Source organism: Schistocerca piceifrons, chromosome 10 (genome assembly GCF_021461385.2).
Source record: "Schistocerca piceifrons isolate TAMUIC-IGC-003096 chromosome 10, iqSchPice1.1, whole genome shotgun sequence".
Lineage (NCBI taxonomy): Eukaryota > Metazoa > Arthropoda > Insecta > Orthoptera > Acrididae > Schistocerca > Schistocerca piceifrons.
The window spans coordinates 128,094,145-128,115,274 of NC_060147.1; the positions used below are offsets into that span (position 1 = coordinate 128,094,145).

The following is a 21,130-nucleotide window of genomic DNA, read 5'->3' on the forward strand; positions in this document are numbered from 1 at the left end:
TACAAACTGGAAACTAGATCAGTGACTACTACATTGTTAAAATCATGAAATGTGGACTCATTAATTTGGTACTACCCCTCATTCTTCTTAATTTCTGAATTTGATGTAAAAAATCAGAACACGAGTTTGGGAAAATCTACGAATGGGACAAACTGTATCAAGTGTTAATGATGTCAAGGTCTTCCTGCATTTCTCTTTGATATACACAAAAGTGTGTTCCACACAACTACCTGACATTATCCACCACAGGTCATTTATGTGGACGGTACAGGGTGTGTCACACACATTGTAGCATCTCTCTTATTTCATGATTGGTTCAAGGTATTGAAATGCGGTTTGCAGTAGACATTACTGACAGTTGTTCCATCTGTGCATGATTCATGAATGGAATAGTTGTGGTGTGACATGTCATTCATTCAGAATAATATGTTACTCTTCTTCCTCTCGAGCTGATTACAGACGTTTGCGTAAAAGCATTTTTATATAGTTTTTAAACAGAGGATGTCTCACTGTTTGTGCTGTGGTCTGATGTAAGTACAGATGTGGTGAAAGAAGTCTGAGCACAGGACGCTGCCAAGGCACAAGGACAATTGAGTATCTCCACCTGCTATGGTGGGGTTGCTTAACCCTTAAGTGGGTGTGCAGGAGTGAGCGCATGGCGGACTCTGTACACATTGAAAGAATATCTGTCTTCATGTTACCAAGGTAAAAATGAAAGAGATAAATCACAGTTTAATCTTAGTTTAATTAAACAATGATAAAATGGAAAGGAAATGAGCACATGGCACTGTTGGCCGGAGACCCCATCCAGGGAAGTTCGCCCGCCATGTGCAAGTCGATGCGACATTGGGCGACTAGTGTGCTGGTGATGAGGATGCAATGATGATGAAGACAAGACAAGACAACACAACGCTCAGTCCACGAGCACAGAAAATCTCCGACCTGGCTAGGAATCAAACCTGGGCCCGCTTGAATGGGAGGCAAGCACTTTACCATCCAGCTAAGCAGGCAGAACGATAAAGTAAACTTACATTATACGAGCTAAAGCACTGTTTAGTTAAAAAATAATAAAATAAATTTTCAGTATATCACTCTGATGGCACATACAGGGCTTGTCCTACAGTATTGACACACTCGAAGCATTAAACAGTGCAGCTGCATCAGATCACAGCCAACTGCTAGTTAGATTGCTAATTATCTTGTTCTGCTAGCTCGAAATCTGGGTCATTTTCTTCCATGGATCACAGATTTTTTCTTACCTAGCACCCAGTTTATTTTATATTACTGTTGCTCACATGGATGTATGGCAGCTCAACTTAGCACTGGGTTAGCTGAAGCAATAATGAACGAATAGATATGGGCTCAAAGATGTAAACAACATTGGAACAGTAGAAGACAATGTTATTTGCAGTTGGCGCACTTTATACAAAAGTGCACCTGCTGGAGAGTTAAAACTTTGGCATCACAGCTTGGCGATGTCTCGGAAGGAACAAGACAGAGTGGCTGCTGATAATGACAGTGTTCAGAAAAAGTTGAAGGAAGTTTAATAGAAATGTCATTCTCTTCAGTTATTTTCTAAGACTGTCTTCAGAGGTGTTGTTCTGATTTATGAGTTAATAAAAGATTTGTTCACTTAATGTTGTAATGGTTACACCAGAGCAGCAAAATAAAGAACAGTTACCTAAAGAGTGATTATGTCATTTCATAGTTTGAATACTTTGAAGCTCTCTTCCAGCCCTCAACCCTCTGCAGACAGTGAAGAATTCTCACGGCAAGACTTTGTGACACTGCACAGCAGGTCCACTAAATCAAGAAACTTCAACATGTAAATAATTAAGGAAAAATTATTACAGATATCATCAAAGTGACAGATCAAATGAAGGAATATGCCTTCTTGGCTCAGTTCAACCGTAGAACAGCACATTCCATACCACAAAAAAGTGGCAAATAACAGTGGTGTGCAAAGTACCCTCTGCCACACTATGTAAGATGTACAGATGTGGATGTGTGATTAACTGAAAACAGAGGAAAGACTCGGGAAAGAACTTTTCAAGCTCATCTAATCATTGTGAGAATCCTAGTTTAGTGGCAGACATTACAAGAGAGCTAATGTACAAAATGGGGTGGCATATTGTTAAAATTCAGTGACCAAGAATCTGAGAAGAGAGGAGTGATGTGTATTTCCCCCACGCATCTCTCACAAAATGACTGTGACAGTAAAACTAGAGATGCTCAGTCCCGCAAAGAAGCTTTTTACACTATAATTCTTCCCCTGCACCATTTGTGAGCAAAATAATTTTTTAGCACAACGTAAGTGTGACCTTTGTCTGTTGAAACAGTTTACTCATAAGATCACTATTGTAATTTTGACCATTTAACTGTTTTCAACCTGAGTACAGCACAAGTGTAAAAACAGAGTGTACATATAAAATGCAATTATTTCGCTTACAGCAACTGCATGAGGCAGTTGTACAGTAAGGTGACAAATATCGTCGGATAGTGATACGCACATATACAGACGGTGGCAGTATCGCGTACCTGAGGTATAAAAGAGCAGTGCATTGGTACAGCTGTCATTTGTACTCAGGTGATTCACGTCGAAAGATTTCCGAACTGATTATGGCTGCATGATGAAAATTAACACATTTTGAACTTGGAATGATAGTTGGATGAAGATGCACGGGACATTCCATTTCGGAAATCATTAGGAAATTCAATATTATTAGATCCACAGTGTCAAGAGTATGCCAAGAATACTAAATTTCAGCCATTATGTCTCATCATGGACAACACAGTGGCTGATGGCCTTCACGTAACGACCAAGGGCAGAGGCATGTTGCTAGTGATAACACACAAGCAACACTGTGTGGAATAACCACAGAAATCAATGTGGGACATATGCCAAGCGTATTCATTAGGACATTATGGTGAGGTACGGCATTAACGGGCTACGGCAGCATATGATCGACACAAGTGCCTTTGCTAACAACACGACATCCTCTGCACCACCTCTCCTGGGCTTATGACCCCATCAGCTGGACCCTAAACAATTTTAGCAGGTAAGAGCTGATGGTAGGGATCAAGTATGGTGCAGACCCCATGAAGCTGTAGACCCAAGTTGTCAAGAAGGCACTATGCAAGACGGTAGTGACTCCATAATGGTGTGAGCTGTGTTTACACGGAATGGACTTGGTCCTCTGGTCCGAATGAATTGATCATTGACTGGAAATGGTTACGTTTGGGTACTCGGGAGACCATCCGCACGTTCCCAAGTAATGATGGGACTTATATGGATGACAATGTGCCACGTCACTGAGGCATAATTGCTCATGACTGCTTTGAAGAACATTCTGGACAATTCGAGTGCATGATTTGGTCACCCAGATCGCCCAACATGAATCCCATCGAGCACCTACGGGACATAACTGAGAGGTCAGTTCGCGCATAACATCCTGTACCGCAACTCTTTCATAATTATGGACATCTATATAGACAGTACGGCTCAGCATTTCTACAACGGACTCCAATGATTTGTCGAGTCCACACCACACTGAACTACTGAACTTCATGGGGCAAAAGGGGGTCCGACATTATATTAGGAGGTATCCCACAATTTTTGTCACCTTGGTGTACATAAAAATGACACTTCACTCACATTTTCTGCTTCAGCACATGCAAAATTTTAAAAACATCTAACACAAATAGACTTTTAAAATAAGGTTCATTTCTGAATAAGAGGGACAATCCTAAATGATTGCCAAAATGCAGCTGTTTCACCTGTAGGTGTGCTTAGCTGTAGAAGTTAAAAAAAGTTCAGGAATGCATTCATCCACCGGTTCTGAGATATGATCTGTAATTTGATTTTTTAGTGCAAGAAAATATAGTATGCCAAACAAAACAAACAGTGTGGCCACTGTCTTACAGTGCGAAGTTGCTAATGACTACGGAAGGCCACACGGTTATGCGCAAGCATACAGTTTAATCACATATTTTTGATACAAACAACTGGCTCATCTGCTTCACAGTGCAGATCTCGCATCCAGTGATTTTTACTTGTTTCAGTATTTGGTCAATGATTTAACAATGACAAAAAAGAGCAAACTGTAGAACTGGAATGGGTTTCTTCACAGGTGGCAGATTTATTTGATGTCAGGATTTAAAAATTTGCTGAACAGTATGACAAAAGTTTTAACAACAATGGAAACTATGTGTGAAAGTAGATAAAAGTGTTTACAATATGGACAAAAATTATTTTAATGATATACTACTTTTCTTCTTCTGAAAAAAAATGTCCTTATTTAAAATACCACTTGTATGTCATCACCACAATCAGGCGGTAAGTAGTCAACTGAAACAATTTGTCCACTTTAAAAAAGAACAACGCTATTTTACACAGCAAAAATAGCATAAACTATACTCGCTGTTACTGTTGTTGGCATCTTTTGCATAAATACTATCAGACCGTAACATGTGTTAAGTGTCTACTTGCAATTGAGGCTGCTGGTTTGAGGAAAATATTCAAAGGTCATATTTTGTCTGCTATTGTCAGAGATCATTCGCTACAGAGCATATACCCTATGGGAGTCTCTTGATAACTAATTCGAAGTTTAAAAACAAACACACACACACACACACACACACACACACACACACACACACACAGGTTGGTATACCATGGGCGCAACATTTTAATAATCAATCATGTCACCATCATCAGTGGTGCTTACATACGATTCATTTTTGTAGTTATGCTGTACTCCACTGCAAAATGACTAAATGACCAAAATTGGAATAGTGGATTTTACAAATAAGTAGTTTTAACAATCAAAGGTGATAATAATGTACATCAAAAAGTTTTACAACACTGAACCCCAGGCAATAAAATCAAAATTTGTATTTAGCTCACCTTAGCATCCAACAGAGGGTCATCAAAAAATCCTTCAGGTAAGGCATCTTCTGCAGCCACTTTGCTATTTTTTGCAGCCTTCTCATCCTTCGCATCTGTCTCGGCTTCCTCTTCCTTAGCCTTCAACACAGCCTCATCACCATCATTTTCTACCTCATCCTCCTCATCGTCATCCGACGGCACACCTCGAACCAACAGAACCCTCGCCGGTACGGTCTTTTTCTCAGGCAGTGTTGCGGGAGGGGCAGTTTTCATCTGCGCTGATCCGTCAAAAAAGTCAGGTGGAATGCTGTTGACTATTATTGGTGGACTTTCACTGGCATTCTTCAAGATACCTGTGAAGGAACAAACAAATTACATGATACAATCACAATCATTAGGTGCTAATACCGTTTCAATAGAGAGACATATCCCTACTCAAATGGCTAAAATCAACTTGAAATGAACATTAAGTGTAACACTGAAAATGAACAGCTATCCATTGAACATCATTCAGCTGTTGTTTAAAAGATACTTTGAGTTTACAGACTGGATAATCTATATTACTAAACGATTATGCTCGAGCTTGATATCAGTCACAGGTTTCACATCTATTGGCTTCCAGGGCCAACAACTATTGACCAAATTCAAAAATTTAATATGCTGTCATAATGTTCTCATTAAAAGGCTTAAAGTTGTGTTAAAAATTTAACACAATAAAACAACAGCCATTGCACTCAGTTTTTCGGCAGCTGTATATGCAGTACGTGTGAAAAGGAATTCGACCCACACGAAACACACTGATGTGGCCGCAAATATGTCATCCCGCATCATATCGGGACGTCCGAGGCCCGTGTCGACAGAGAAGATCTACCCTCCCATAGAGATAGTTCCCCCCAGCATACAGCAGCAAGCAGCTGCTGAGGTGGAGAGGAAGATACAGATGACAGATTATCGTCACCTTCTACATGAGCACCGACAATGGCCCAGGTGACTTCGTGCCAGAAAGAGCTCCCTTTGTACGTCAGAGCCAGTTGACATTATTGTCGAAGAGAGGAGACTGCACCTATGAAAGGAGGCAACACCAAATCCTTTCCTGGAGCTTAAGAAAGAACTTGCAGCTGGAGATGATAAATCCTTCACAACATGGAAGGCTCTCAATAGGCTGAGGACAACGGTCTCAAATTGCAAGTGTAGCCCTGCCCGATGGGGAACCACTATGCGACTGTGGGAATGTCCACACAGATGAGCACCAACTGACATGCCCAAACCTCACTACAAGCTGTACCCCACTACATTTACAGCTAGCTTACGATGAGGCCATTTGCGTAGCTGACTCTTGGGCAAAATATATTTAAACTTTAAATTTTATTAATGTTGACTGTTGCCAGATTTAGATTTTAACGTGTGGTGCTCTTGACACAGAAAATAAAATAGATAAACAGTTAGAAACTGTGCTTTTGACTTGAGGCACCATAACTGACAGCGCACAAATACCGAGAGACTTTGTTCATCCAGTATTTGAGAATGAGAGCACTAGGTGACTTTCAACAAACTTGAGATCTAATTTCAAACCTTTGTGAAACCTTTTGTCACTGCCATGCCCCATAAAATGATAGAAGGAAAAAAGTTTATTGCTCATGTAGTAAAATGCAAGCATTAGGTATGACCTTTTAATCTATTATTTAATTAGTACTATCTCTATTTATGACACAGTTTGAAGATAGTTTCCACATATAACACAGACTGTATCTGCAAAACTGTATCATTGTACAACACATAGTTCAGGAGATGTGATGTCATAAACAACAAGTTGCATGAAAAACTTGCTTATGCTTAAAACAGAGTGCAAATTGCCAAGACTATATTCATCCAGTATTTCATAATAAGAGCTCTTAGCACTTTCCAACAATATGCAAGTGTAATTTCAAACATATTCTAAATTTTTTCTCCTTTATATGCTTAAAGTCATACATTTAACACATTAACTCATTTTTAAAGTAATCAGACATTTTATACATGGGAGTTCAGTTCTTTAATTAATCGAGGTTTACTGGTGAAGACATAATTGGAATAGGAGATAGGTTGTTTGCAAACATGTTACAGACAACATAACGCAAGAAATACTGTAGGGACGTGGTGATTACGCAGTGACACTTTGTAGGAAAATAGTGATTCAGGACTGTTGTTTGTGGAAATCATGTCACACAGAACCACTATCAATTCTGACATATACATTGCAGTTCTTAGAAAAAACATCATACTCAAATGTGTCATGTTCAACAACAGGGCAAAAAGCATGGCATTTTGCTGTCGCATGATAACGCGAGGACACACATCAGTGAGAAAACCACCACCATGATGCAACACGCAACTTCCAGACCTGACCTGACACTGTGTGGTTACCACCTCTCCAGCGGACTGAAGGACATTTGAAGATGAAGACTCCCTTGTGAAGGCTGCTAAACAGTGGCTCCAATATGCTTTTCCCAACTTCTACTATGCAGTTATAAAGCCTCAATTGCACTGTGCCGTAAGGCAGTTGAAAGGGAAGGAGATTATGTGAAAAAATGACATGTTTTCTCTCCAAGAGTATCAACACACTGTAAAAACATCAAAGAAATGGAAAGTAAAATGGATGTTTTAAAAAAAATCATCAATCATTTATTTTGGAGTAACACTCATACACCTTCACCCGGTAGTAAAACCCACTTCATTTCTGTTACTGCCACATAAATTCTGGTCTTTGCTATCCTTGCAATGCCTGAACAAATGAAAATTAGAGCTGTAAGAACATTTATTTTATTTACAACCAATATAGTAATACACTTATAATTTCTTTCAACTTGCAGCAACATACCATCCACTAATGCATCCTGAATATTATGAATTTTCCTTGTGATATGATTGTTCCAACTGAACTGTTATTATATTAATATAATGAAATACAAGAGCATGCTGAAAACTAATGCCTCCAATTTTTTTCATGAGGAAACTGTTAAAGCTTTCACAATAACACAAATATTATTAAGTTTCTACACCTTTATCCTTCATGTCTACATATTTCTTTCTCAGTATAGTCTCCCAATGAGAGACCAGTTTGTTGATATTGTCACTGTAGAATGTGTGAATGTGGAGATGGTGCCACAGCCTCACCTCTGCTTGCACTGCTTCATCACTATCAGATTGAAGTCCTCAGAGGTGTCCTTTAGCATCACTATCAGACTGAAGTTCTTGAAGGTGTCCTTTAAGTTTGGAAACAGATGACAATAAGATCGGACAAAGTTGGGATTGTATGGAGGACGATCAACACTTCAAACCCAAGGTGCCAGATTGTTGCACCACTCATGTGTATTCTGGCATTGTCATGCTGAAGGAGAGGATGCTCTATGTGTGGATGAACTCTTAAAATTCGAAACTCGATTTACAGCACATTGTTTCATGTGCACCGACGTAGTTAAGTTACACACCGCCAAGCTACATGCAACAATTCGGTGCCCTTTAGCAGCAGAGGGCTGTGAATATGTACATGTGAAGAAAAAACACAGAATGTTTTCTTTAAAAAGCCTTAAGAGACTTCACATACAGATTCAGAGACATTACTTTTCAGTGCACTTGTATGTTATTCTCAAAACAATGCTTATTTGGTGTAGTCCTTTCGACAAACACTCTAATCGCAAAATTACATGTAATAATTAAAGAGCAAAATTTTTGTTCGGCAGTTTATGTTCTCACTCAAATTAGCTTCAATACACATATTATTACTGTATGAATCATTCATAAAAATGCATTAATTAAGCCACTGAACAATACACAGTTCATATTTCATGAGAGAAATTTCTGTCAACTCTGATAACATGTAATGTGCAACTGGGAGTAAAATGAACTGTAGCTTACTACATGTGGAGGGACAACATTATCAAATTTTTTGCATGATTGTAACTGAGGTTTTATCAGGAATATTTTAGCTTTGTTATGATATAGGGTTTTTTATTAAACCACGTACAATCTTGATTTTTGGGGAAGACACTTTTCGTTCAAATATTTACTCATTAATCATAAAAGTTAGCTATAGTTTGTAGTAGCATTGAATTGTCACGTTTCATTAATAAATTCATAAATTGCAAGTATAGGGATCCATCACGAACACAAATTAGTTAAATAATGATCACTAAAAACTGAAATTTGTAAGTTTCATCACTAACTTTAAAACTCTGTTTGGATAAAAAATTATTTGTTTCCCTGTAAGAATAATCTTATTAATATCAAAAAAATTGATTTCCACAGAGATGGTACCTACTGAAATGCATTTAGGTACCAGCATGCCAAGGTGCAGTCATTTGTAGTTAGTCTGCAGTCTGTCTTCAGTTTTCACACACTGCAATCAGTCTTCAGCAATGTGTAGGTGCAAGTCTGTTCTCTAATCACAAACAAAATATATAATATGATCCTGCGGAATTATCAGTTTATTCTGGAAACCTAGTTACATTATGAGTATCTGCAGTGCTTAAAAAACCTGAGTGAAAGAAATGGAAATGTCATGAAATTTGATAATGATTACCTTAAAAAAAAAAAAATAGATACGTAAATGTTTCGCTTAGATCTCAAATTCATTATCACTATAGTTCTACATTTACATGACAACTCTGCAACTCTCAATCAAGTGCCTGGCAGAGGCATACTACTTCTCTATCGTTCTACTCCCTAACAGCATGATGGAGAAACGAATGCTTAATTCCTGTTGTGCCTTTTATGATTTCTATCAATTTGTTGCAATGATCATTTCTCCCTGTGTAGGGAGGTGTCAACAAAATATTTTCGCATTTAGAGGAGAATGTTGGAAATTCAAATTTCGTGACAAGATCTCACCGCAATTGAAAACGCCTTCAATTTAATGACTGCCACCCCAACTCACTTATCATGTGTGTGACACTATCTCATCAGTTTCACGATAATACAAAACAAGTTGTCCTTCTTTGGACTTTTTTAATGCCCTCTGTCAATACTATCTGGGAAAGATCCCTTACTGCTCAGCAATACTCTAGCAGAGGACAAACAACCACATTGCAGGCAGTGTCTTTAATAGACCTGTTGCACCTTCTGTGTGTTCTGCCAATAAAATGCAGTCTTTGGTTTGCCTTCGCCACAACATTATGTATGTGACTGTTCCAGTTAAACTTGTTCATAATTTTAATTCCTAAGTATTTTGTTGAATTGGCAGACTTTAAATTTGTATGATTTTATCATGTTAATGCAATTTAACAGATGCGTGATAAATTATGCATGTGAACGACCTCACATTTTTCATTATTTAAGGCCACTTGCCGCTTTTCGTATCATACAGATATTTTGTCTAAATCATTTTCCAATTGGTTTTGGTCCTCAGAAGACTTTACTGCATGGTGCATGACAGCATCATTTGCAAACAATGTAAGAGGGCCAATCAGATTGTCTCCTACATCACTGATATTGATTAGGAACAACAGAGGTTCTATAACACTTCCTTGGGGAAATGCCAGGTATCACTTCTGTTTTAATCAATGACTTTTCATCAGTTACTACGCACTGTGATCTTTCTGAGAGGAAATCAAAAATCCAGTCACACATTAGGTGATCCTTGTGATGAACAATATCAAAAGCCCTTTTGGAAATCTAAAAATATGGAATGACTCTGAGGTCCTCATTTGATAGCACTCATTACTTCGTGAGAATAAAGAGCTAGTTGTGTTTCACACGAACAATATTTTCTGAATCCCTGCTGACTGCATACCAACATGTGCGGCGGGTGGAATAATTGTTAATGTTCCTATTATTTATTTAATGCTGTTGTTTGCCGTTCTCAACACTGGCTCTCTAACTACAATATTGGCAACCAGAAAGTGATTAGCAAAACGTGAAGCCTGTAATTAGAATTCCTAGTGCCCACTTCATCTGAGAAATACATTTATAGCTACAGCTTACAGCTATGAGGAATTAGGAGATTGTCTGGGATTCATGTTGCTTCCCTACAAACAGACCATTTTAACTGAGACAATTCACAATGTTAAAACACAGTGTATGTTCCAAAATGCTACTGGAAATCAACATCAGTGATATGGGTCTGTATTTTGGTGTACTATTCTTTTTCCATTCTCGGAGATTGGAGTTACCTGTGCAAATCCTCAGTCTTTAGGTGCAGATCTTTAATCAAACGAGCAGTTGTATACAGCTGTTAAGTTTTTTATGAGTCATTAGTCTCCTGACTGGTTTCATGTGGTCCGCCACGAATTACCTGTCCTGTGCCAACCTCTTCATCTCAGAGTAGCACTTGTACTCTATGTCCTCAATATCTACTGGATGTATTCCAATCTCTGTCTTCCTACACTCTTTTTACCCTCTACAGCTTCCTCCAGTACCATGGAAGATATTCCCTGATGTCTAAACACATGTCCTACCATCCTGCCCCTTCTTCTTGCCAGTGTTCCCCCTATGTTCCTTTCCTTGTCAGTTCTGTGGAGAACCTCCTCATTTATTACCTTATCAGTCCCATTAGTTTTCAAAATTCTTCTGTAGCACCACATCTCAAATGCAACAACACTTTTCTGCTCCAGTTTCCCCACAGTCCATACTTCACTACCACATAATACTGTGCTCCAAATATATATTCTCAAATATTTCTTCCTCATATTAAAGCCTATGTTTGATAATACTAGACTTCTCTTGGCCAAGAATGTCCTTTTTGCCACTACTAGTCTCCTTTTTATGACCTCCTTGCTCCACGCACCATGGGTTATTTTGCTATGTAGGTAGCAGAATTCCTCAACTTCATATACTTTGGATCCCGAATTCTGATGCTCAGCTTCTTACTGTTCTCATTTATGATATTCTGAACTCATTAAACTGTTCATTCCATTCAACAGATCCTGTATTTTTTTCTTCACTTTACTGAGGATAGCAATGTCATCAGCAATTCAGTTCACTGATATACTTCCATTTGAATTTCAATCCTATTCTTGAACCTTTCTTCTATTTCTGTCTTTGCTTCTTCAATATATAGACTGAACAGTAGGACTGAAAGACTATGTCCCTGACTTACACTCTTATAAAAATAATGTTTCTTGATTTTTCTTCAGTTTGCTTTCATTATCAAGCACAAGATATGAACTCATACTTTTACCTTCACTTAAGCCAAACTGAGCATCATCTAACAGATCCTCAGTTTTTTTTACATTCTTCTGAATATTATTCCTGTCCTGTCAGCAACTTGGATGCACGGGCTCTTAAGCTGATTATGTGATAATTCTTGCACCTGCTGGCTCATCCTATCTTCGGAATTTTGTGGATGATGTTTCTCCGAAAGTCTGATGGTACATTGCGTTTTATACGTTTTACACATGAATGTGAATAAGTGTTTTGTTGACACTTCCCTGAAGGATTTTAGTAATTCTGATGGAATGTTATTTATCTCTTCTGTCTCATTTGATCTTAAAGTCTTCAAAAGCTCTTTTAAATTCTGATTCTAATCCTGTATCTCCTAGCTCTTCCCTGTTGGTTGCTACTACTACTTCTTCTTCTATCATGTCATCAACAGTGGAATTCAAACTACACTTTCAATGTTGCCATCCTTATTTTTAATTTTGCCGAAGGTTGTTTCCACCTTTCCATTTGCTGAGTCACTCCTCCTAACAGTCTCTCTCACTCTCACTCTCTCTTTTTTATTCCCCCCCCCCCCCCCAAACACACACACACAATGTCTTAGCTTCCCTGCACTTCCTATCTATTTCATTAGTGAGTGATTTGTTTTTCTTTATTCCTGAATTTCCCTGAACATTTCTGTACTTCCTTTTGTCAATCAACTGAAGTATTTCTTCTGTTACCCACAGTTTCTTCGCAGACGCCTCCCTAGTACGTCCGTTTTTCACTCCAACTTCTGTGATTGTTCTCTTTAGAGATGTTCATTGCTCTTCAGCTAAACTGCCTACTGAGCTATTTGTTACTGCAGTATTTTTAGCCTCAAATAACTTCCAGCACATCTCTTCATTCTTCAGACTTCTGTATTCCACTTCTTTGCGCATTTATTCTTCCTGACTAGTCTCTTAACCTTCAGCCTACTCTTCATCATTACTAAATTGTGATCTGATGCTACATCTGTTCCTGGGTATGCCTTACAATCCAACATCTGTGTTCAGAATCTCTGAAATCCTTCCATGCCTCCTGGCCTTTTCCATGTATACTGCCACCACTTGTGCTTCTTGAACACAGTATTCACTATTACTAACTGATATTCATTGCAGAACTCAAATAAATCTTTCTCCTCTACAATTTCTAGTACCAAGCCCATATTCTCCCGCAATCCTTTCTTCTACTGCCTCCCACAACAACCACATTCCAATCCCCCACACAAACATTAGATTTGCATCTCCCTTTGCATACTGAATCACCCATTCAATATCCTCATATACTTCCTCCCTTTTGTCTCTTCATCTTCAGCTTGTGATACCTCAACTTTTTTTTAAAGTGTTGGTTTGCTGTTGATTCTGATGTGAAGAACCCGACCACTGAACTGTTCACAGTAACTTACTCTCTGCCCTACCTTCCTATTCATAATTAATTCTACTCCCATTATACCATTTTCTGCTGCTGTTGACATTGACCTACACTTGTCTAACCAGAAACCCTTGTCTTACTTTGATTACACTTCACTGACTCCCACTATATCTAGACTGGGCCTTAGCATTTCCCTTTCCAGATTTTCTAGCTTCCCCACCACGTTCAGACTTCTGACATTCCACACCCAGGCTCACAGAATGTTACACTTACATTATTTATTCAGTCTTTTTCCCATGGTCACCTCCTGCTTGGCAGTCTCCTACAAGAGATCCAAATGGGGGAACATTCCGGGATCTTTTGTCAATGGAGAGATCATCGCAACAATTTTTCAATTACAGGCCACATGTCCTGTGGATACAAATTATGTGTTTTCAATGCAATAGTTTCCGCTGCCTTCTGCATCCTCATGCAACTGAACACTGCTGATGCCTCAGCCACTTAGGAGCAGTTTAGTTCCCCAAGCCTTTTGGGAGCCGTTTGCCACCCCATGGGCAAGAGAGTGCCCTGAAGCTCTGTCTGGTCCTCCATCCTATTTGACAACATTGTTGGCAGAACAAGAGTGACTTCTTTGCCAGAAGTCTTCAGTCACCATTAGTGATGATTTTTATTCTAGCATGTTATCCTTTTCCTAATATTGCTGATATTCCAACCTGGAGTTGCCATTGTTTGGTTACAACAATTAAAAAATCAGTCATAGTAACAACCATCTCACAATATATCACACTTGGAACAAGAAGTCTGCACTATTCAAAACTCATATCTTACTCTTGCACAGAAATGAGCAGAGTATGGAGCCATATAAAATATATGACCACCTTCATTGTGAGTTCAGATGCTAGTAGATAACACAAGTTCTAAAAGAAATTGAAATGATTTCTACTGGACAACTCCTTCTTCATAGATGAATTTCTGAGTGCATAGTATTTCTATGTGGTTGGGTTACAGTTATCAAATTTTGTTACATTTTAAAAAATTATAAGAAAATACTGATGGCCATATCAGCAAACCTAGTAACATGTTCCACATACAGCAAATTGTCACAAAACATACAGAAAACCAAACTGAACCACACCATTAGTTGTTTACAAAAGAAGGAGGTCATGAAACATGTGAAGGATTCATTTTGCCTACTGCTCCACTGAATGGAACTCAACATGTGCTTTCTTCACAAGTCATCATGAGAGTCATGAATCAAGGCAGTCAGATGGCTGCAGCAATTTTTTACTTCAGAAAACCTTTGTCTCCAAACCACAGAAATGCTTATCAATGGAAGTATAATCATGACAAGTATGAAGTAAAATTTGTGACAGGAATGAGGATTTCTTGGTAGGGAGAATGCTGCACGTTATCTCGGATGGAGACTCATCGACAGACATAGAAGTAAGTATCTTCAGGTGTGCTCAGGGAGGCGTGCAGAGGCTGTTCCTACGCATGTCATATATTAATGACCTATAGGCAGTATTAATAGTAACGTCAAACTTTTTGCAGATGATGCAGCTATCCACAATGAAGTCCAGTCTGGAAAAAAGAACCTACACAAATATCCTGTCGATCTGGATAAGATTTCAAAGTGGAACAAAGACTGGCAACTTGCTTTAAATGTACAGAAAGTAAAATTGTGAACTTCACAAACTGCAAAAACATAGTATCCCATGACTACAGTATCAACAAGTTACAACTGCAGTCAGGCAACTCATACCAGTAGCTGAAGATTATAATGTGTAGAAATCTGAAATGGAATCACCACACAGGCTCACTCGTAGGAAAGGCAGTTACCAGACTTTGGTTTGCTAGTAGGATTTTTAAGTGGAATCAGTCTACAGAGGAAATTGCTTATGGGATCATTTATTCAGCGTCAGAGTATTACAGAGATGCTCAATAAATTGCAGTGGTAGACATTATATAAGAGAGGCATTGTGCATCACTAGGAGGTTTACTTTTGAAATTTCAAGAAAGAACTTTCCACCCGCAAACATCTCACGAAATGACATCAATGAGAAAATTCAAGTGTTAGAGCTGATAAAGAGGCTTACTGATAATCATTCTTCCCATGTCCCATTCGCAAAAAGGGCAGGGAAGGGGGGATCAGCTAATGGTACCAGAAGTATCATCCACCACTTACTATTACTAGCCTGGAAGGTATGATGTAGATGCTTACAAAACACTCATACACCCTATCTTAAGGTACTGCTCAAGTGTGGAGGACCCATACTAAATGTCTGCAAAGAACGGCAGCATGAATAGTCACAGGATTGTTTGACCCATGAAAAAGCATCACCGAGACGCTGAAAAACACGAACTGGCTTCAAGACAAGCGCAAACTGCCCTGCCAAGGCCTACTTACGAAGTTTCAATAATCAGCATTTAGCGAGTAATCTAAGAATACAGTACGTCCCCTACACATCACTCCAGTAGGGATCACAAAGACACCGTCACACAAATTAGAACACACGTGGCATTTAAGCAATTATTCCTTATCACCTTCCACAAGTGAACGGGGTGGGAAGACAACCTAATGAATGGCACAAAGGGAAATATCCTCTTCCCTGCACTTCATAATGGTTTGCAAATTGCAGACGTAGCTGCAGAAAGAAGCTGACAGAATGAAGCTTTGAAGTCGGCTGAAAGTTCTGTTATGAGATTTTCAATAAAAGAGAAAAATCACAGTTTGCATCTCTCTTTACCTGGCATACAGTTTTAATCTGTCATGAAGTTGCACCGCAGTGTGCATATTAATGCAGAATGGAAGTTCTCATCTGATAGTGTCATATTCTTTAGTGATATCTCTGACTGTTTTTCAATTACAGTCCACATGTCCTGTGGATACAAATTATGTGCCTTCAATGCAATAGTTTCCGCTGCCTTCTGCATCCTCATGCAACTGATCACTGCTGATGCCTCAGCTATTTAGGAGCAGTTTAGTTCCCCAAGCCTTTTGGGCAGCACATTATATCATTATCATGAGAACTGCACATTTCTATTGTATTAGGTCATCTAAAGTGAGCAAATGAGCTTCCAGAAGTAACTTTCAAGAATGCAGCCAGGTGATATAGTCAACAATCACTGATATTTCCAAAGGTGCATGCCCTGTAATTTGCAAGGTAAAATTTCAGCAACTAATCACTGTGCAAGGGAATTAAAAATCCCAGTTTGCAGAGTAATTCAGGAAAGATTAACACACACACACACACACACACACAGTAAATGCTAGTGCTATCACATTATCAAAGATGACTGACAGTAAGTTATCTCTATTTACAAGATTAGTTGCTAATTTAATTTTTGACTGCTTTCTTAATAACACTATCTCTATAACTGGAAGTGCATGTCAGAATCTTCGTATTGTTATATTCCATAAAATAACTGGAGCCAAGACCAAGTTCTGCAATGGTTGATTGCTCAGCTACTCTAAGCTTGTGTGTTGCTTATGCTCAAAGTTCTGATAGTCTGACCAATATATGACGTGGATGGCACTACTGCTACGAATACAACACAAATCCACCTTACACAAACCACGATCATCATCTTTCATGGAACCTAAAAGGACCTTAATCTTAGATAGTAGTTGAAAAACACAATTCACATATTTCCACAAAATACAGCCAATCCTGTTCAAAATGCTCCCTTCATAGGGCAAAAAGGTCATAGGCTTGGGTGTTTAGACTACCTTCTAAGATTAAGATCTTTTTAGGTTCCATAAAGGATAATCTCAGTTTGCTTAAGGCTGGTTTCTATCGTTTTCTTGCGGTTGTGGCATGTCATGTATTGGTCAGACTAACAGCACCGTGAAGGACCAGTGTACTGAGCATAAGCGTCACACATGCTTACAACAGCCAAAGAAATCTGCTATTGCAGTACATTGTCTTGGTAGTGGTCATCCTATGAATTGTAACAACATGCAGATTCTGGGATGCACTTCCATCAGCTGGGATAGTGTTATTAAGGAAACAGCTGAAATTAAATTAGCAAGTAACCTTACAAACAGAGATGGAGGATTTTGTTTAAACTGTGTGTTGAATCCTGCTCTCTCGATTGTCGAAAACAGAGGGACAGAGTTAATGCTATCTCACCATTGGTTATTAATTTTCACTATTGACAACCTGTGAAGCCAGTCATCTTTGGTTGTGAGATAGCACTAGTGTTTACTGTGTGTGTGTGTGTGTGTGTGTGTGTGTGTGTGTGTGTGTGTGTGTGTGTGTGTGTGTGTGTGTGCGCGCGCGCGTGCACACATGTTTGAAAATGACTGGGTGTGCACTTGTCGAAACATCAGCAGTTGTTGACATCACTTGGCTGCATTCCAGTAAGTTATTTGAACAATGTATGTGCTGGGAGAAACTCAGGTCTCACAGAGCTTCCTGAAGATTTTCAGCAGCATAGTGACCCCGAAGGTACCGTATCATGAGATGGTGATTACACTGAAATGTGACAGCTTGTTCCTTCTGAAGTTACTGTGACAGTCACAAGCAGCAAAATGACCACAGGAAAGTTGACATTACCCTACATACGCTTTACGGTGGGGAGAAATGTTTAGCTCAAGTAGGAGATTAACATTTAAATGTCACAAATTGTATTTTTCAGAAGATGCCAGAGGAGCTGTAAATGCTTGTGTGTGTCACATTAGTGAAGGCAATAAAAGGAAAGTTTGAGTTTGGTGGGGTATTCACTGTGGATTTTGTGAAGGACCATCCTTGATGTTTATCAGAGACAGTTCAAGAAAAAACCAGAAAACCTACATCAAAGTGGTTAGACAGAGATTTGACCCCACTGCCTCTGAATGTAAGAAACTGCCAGCAGAATAATTTACTAGTAGTATCTAACTGGAAGAGACACACTTGTTGCACATACATCAACAAGATAAAACTTCTGTTATAGTACATTACACAGATTCAAAAACTCATTACATCACAATAATGAAAAAAATGCTTGAACAAATGAGACATAGACTACATATTCTTACAAGCACTGGAGTACCTCACCCAACTGTGGCCTTTAGTACAGACTGTCCAGCCACTACAGCCGAGTCATTACTTGCGAGATCACTGAAGTTAAAATATGTCTGATTATACAGCTGACATTCTTTGACGACCTATCATTTTGTTTACGGGTTTGTGTTCAGGATGTCTAAATGTCTGAGGGCCCAGAGTTCCATGCTCTGGTGAGCAATCCAAAATTTGGGCGTCATTTGTATGGATTACACTTACGAACACCAACTGAGCAATTTTATGCTTTTTAAATATGTGAGCTAATGAGAATACAAGGAAATGTAAGTGAGGTTAGGAATGAGGGAATGTAATTGCGTCTCCCCCCCCCCCCATCCTCCACCCACCCACACACACACAGGTATGAGGGTCATAGGGTCATTACTAAAAGCAGAAATACTTTGAAAGAAGGGTTTCAGACTCTTGTTTCCAGAGTGTTGCACTGAGTGTAGACACTTATAGTAATGCTATGGTGCATACTATACTGGCGAACTTTAAATGTCACGAATGTTGTGGGCTCTGATTTTTGATAAGTTAGATAGAGTCTGTACACTAAATAACTTCGACAGATGTGTTCATGTGTGGAAGACTGAACATTGCTATAAAAACCACATGACAGCACTAATGCATATCGGATACTTATGAATGTTGGTGTTTTAAGCCATGCAAATTATGAACTGCACTATTTTTTTATTCTACAGCTGGTGGGGTAATAGGATATTGGTAGATCTTGTATTGGGCTGTTCCAAGTAAGAATTGGTGCATTTCCTACAAGAATATTTGAGCTATTTGATCATAAACTATGTTTCCCATTACAACCCTATGTCATTATTCACAACCTGTTCAGTAAATTTTAGTGCATGTGTGGATGATCTGGCTAGGCATAGTGTTTTGGTGTTTGTTTCTATGGACTCGTCATAAGTTAGTCAGCAGACATTGCATGTATATGAGGTACACAGTTGAAAATGAAACATTTATAACAGAAATTTATAATGAGTAAATTACAACTGCATCCCACAAAGTGCACATACTTAATGTCAGAGCATATGACCAACTTTTCAGAGGTTATGAACAATGTAGTAATTACGCCTCCGTAAGCATATAATTTGTTCTGTGATTAATTTCTATATCACTCATAATCTTATATGATGACTCTAGTCTAGTAAGTGCTTTGGAAGTTTGGATATAAAACAAAACTGCTCACTTTTCAGCTTCTTAGCTGGCTGTGGTGGTGGTGTAGGTGGCCGCCTCTTGACTTGCACACGGGCAAGTTCCGCAATACGCTCTCGCTCGCGCTCTGCTTCTCGTTTCTTCTTAACCTGTGCAACATTTTCACGGTGCTGCTTGCTGTTGATGTGCACAGTCCACACTGCCTCACTGCGCACCACCGAATCACACAGGATGCACGTAAGTTGACCTGAATCGGTATACGTACAGTTACGAGTTAAGGGTACATAGTGGTACAACCAAATTGCCAATATTATGCTCTTTAATGTGTGTACATTGGACAGACTGCACTAGCTTTTGTTTTGGTCAAGCTTCGTTTCTATAAATACAAGCAAATAGATTCTTCACCTGATCCTTAGCTGCCGTACAAATGTATGTTACACAGAGTGCCCTAAGTAACAATATCATAGATGAAGGAGAGTTGAGAATGACATATTTACTATCAAAAACAGCAGACTCCTTACATAAATGATCTCACAAACTGAGTTCTGGTAGAACCTAACAACAAAAATTACCCTGTCAGCATTTTCTGTGATCTTGCTGAGCACTTCAATAACTGTATGGAGATAACAACATTCTACAAGGGCAACAAAAATGGTATGGTGTTTAAGATATCCTCCTTACATGGGTAGAGTCTTATCTACATCTACACTCTGAAAGCAGCCATGTGGTGAATGGCAGAGGGTACGTTCCATTGTAACAGTTATTAGGGCTTTGCCCTGTTCCATTCACGTGTGGAGTGCAGAAAGAATGTTTGAATGCCCCTGTGCATGCAATAATTATTCTAATCTTATCCTCACGATGCCTGTGTGAGCGATATGTAGGGGTTGTAGCATATTTTCATATTCTTGAAATTTTGTTAATAGACTTTCTTGGGTCAGTTTACGTCTATCTTCCCGAGTATTCCAGTTCAGTTCCTTCAGTATCTCTGTGACACCCTCCCACCAATTAAAAAAATCTGTGATTCTGTGTTTGTGCTGCCCTTCTCTGTATATGTTCAAAATCCCCTGTTAGTTCTATTTTGTACAGGTCCCATACACTGGAGCAACATTCTAGAGCTGGTTGCATGAATGATTTGTAAACAATCTCCTCCGTAAACTGATTGCACTTTGCCAGTATTCTACCAATAAACTGAAGTTTACCACCTACGTCACCCACAACTGAATCAATGTGATCATTCTGTTTCATATCCCTACAAAGTGTTATTGGGAAGAAAGAAGATAATAAAGAGGAGGAAATGGTTCAACAAGACATGCTAGTAGGCTACAGAAAAGGGAAGAAGATGGGGGAGAAGTGGCTAGATGTCAGGGAGAATGAGCAGAAAAGGGAACATCAGAAGGGAGACAAAGTGAATCCTAAGAGCAGAGAAGAGAATATATCTAACCAGTCTATCTGACTAGTGGAAGCAGAGAGACAAAACATGAACTCAAGGCAATTCCAAACCATAAAA

General features: G+C 38.9%; 1 protein-coding gene across 1 annotated transcript in view; it reads right to left on the reverse strand.

Moving 5' to 3' along the window:
* LOC124718823 (zinc finger protein 830) overlaps positions 1-21,130 on the reverse strand; it is a 56,308-nt gene that overhangs the window by 27,410 nt on the left and 7,768 nt on the right. The window contains exons 2-3 of the mRNA XM_047244442.1: positions 19,658-19,884; positions 4,907-5,241 (exon numbers count right to left, since the gene is read on the reverse strand). Of these exons, the coding sequence (XP_047100398.1) occupies positions 4,907-5,241; positions 19,658-19,884 (562 nt within the window). The remainder of the gene's footprint in view (positions 1-4,906; positions 5,242-19,657; positions 19,885-21,130) is intronic.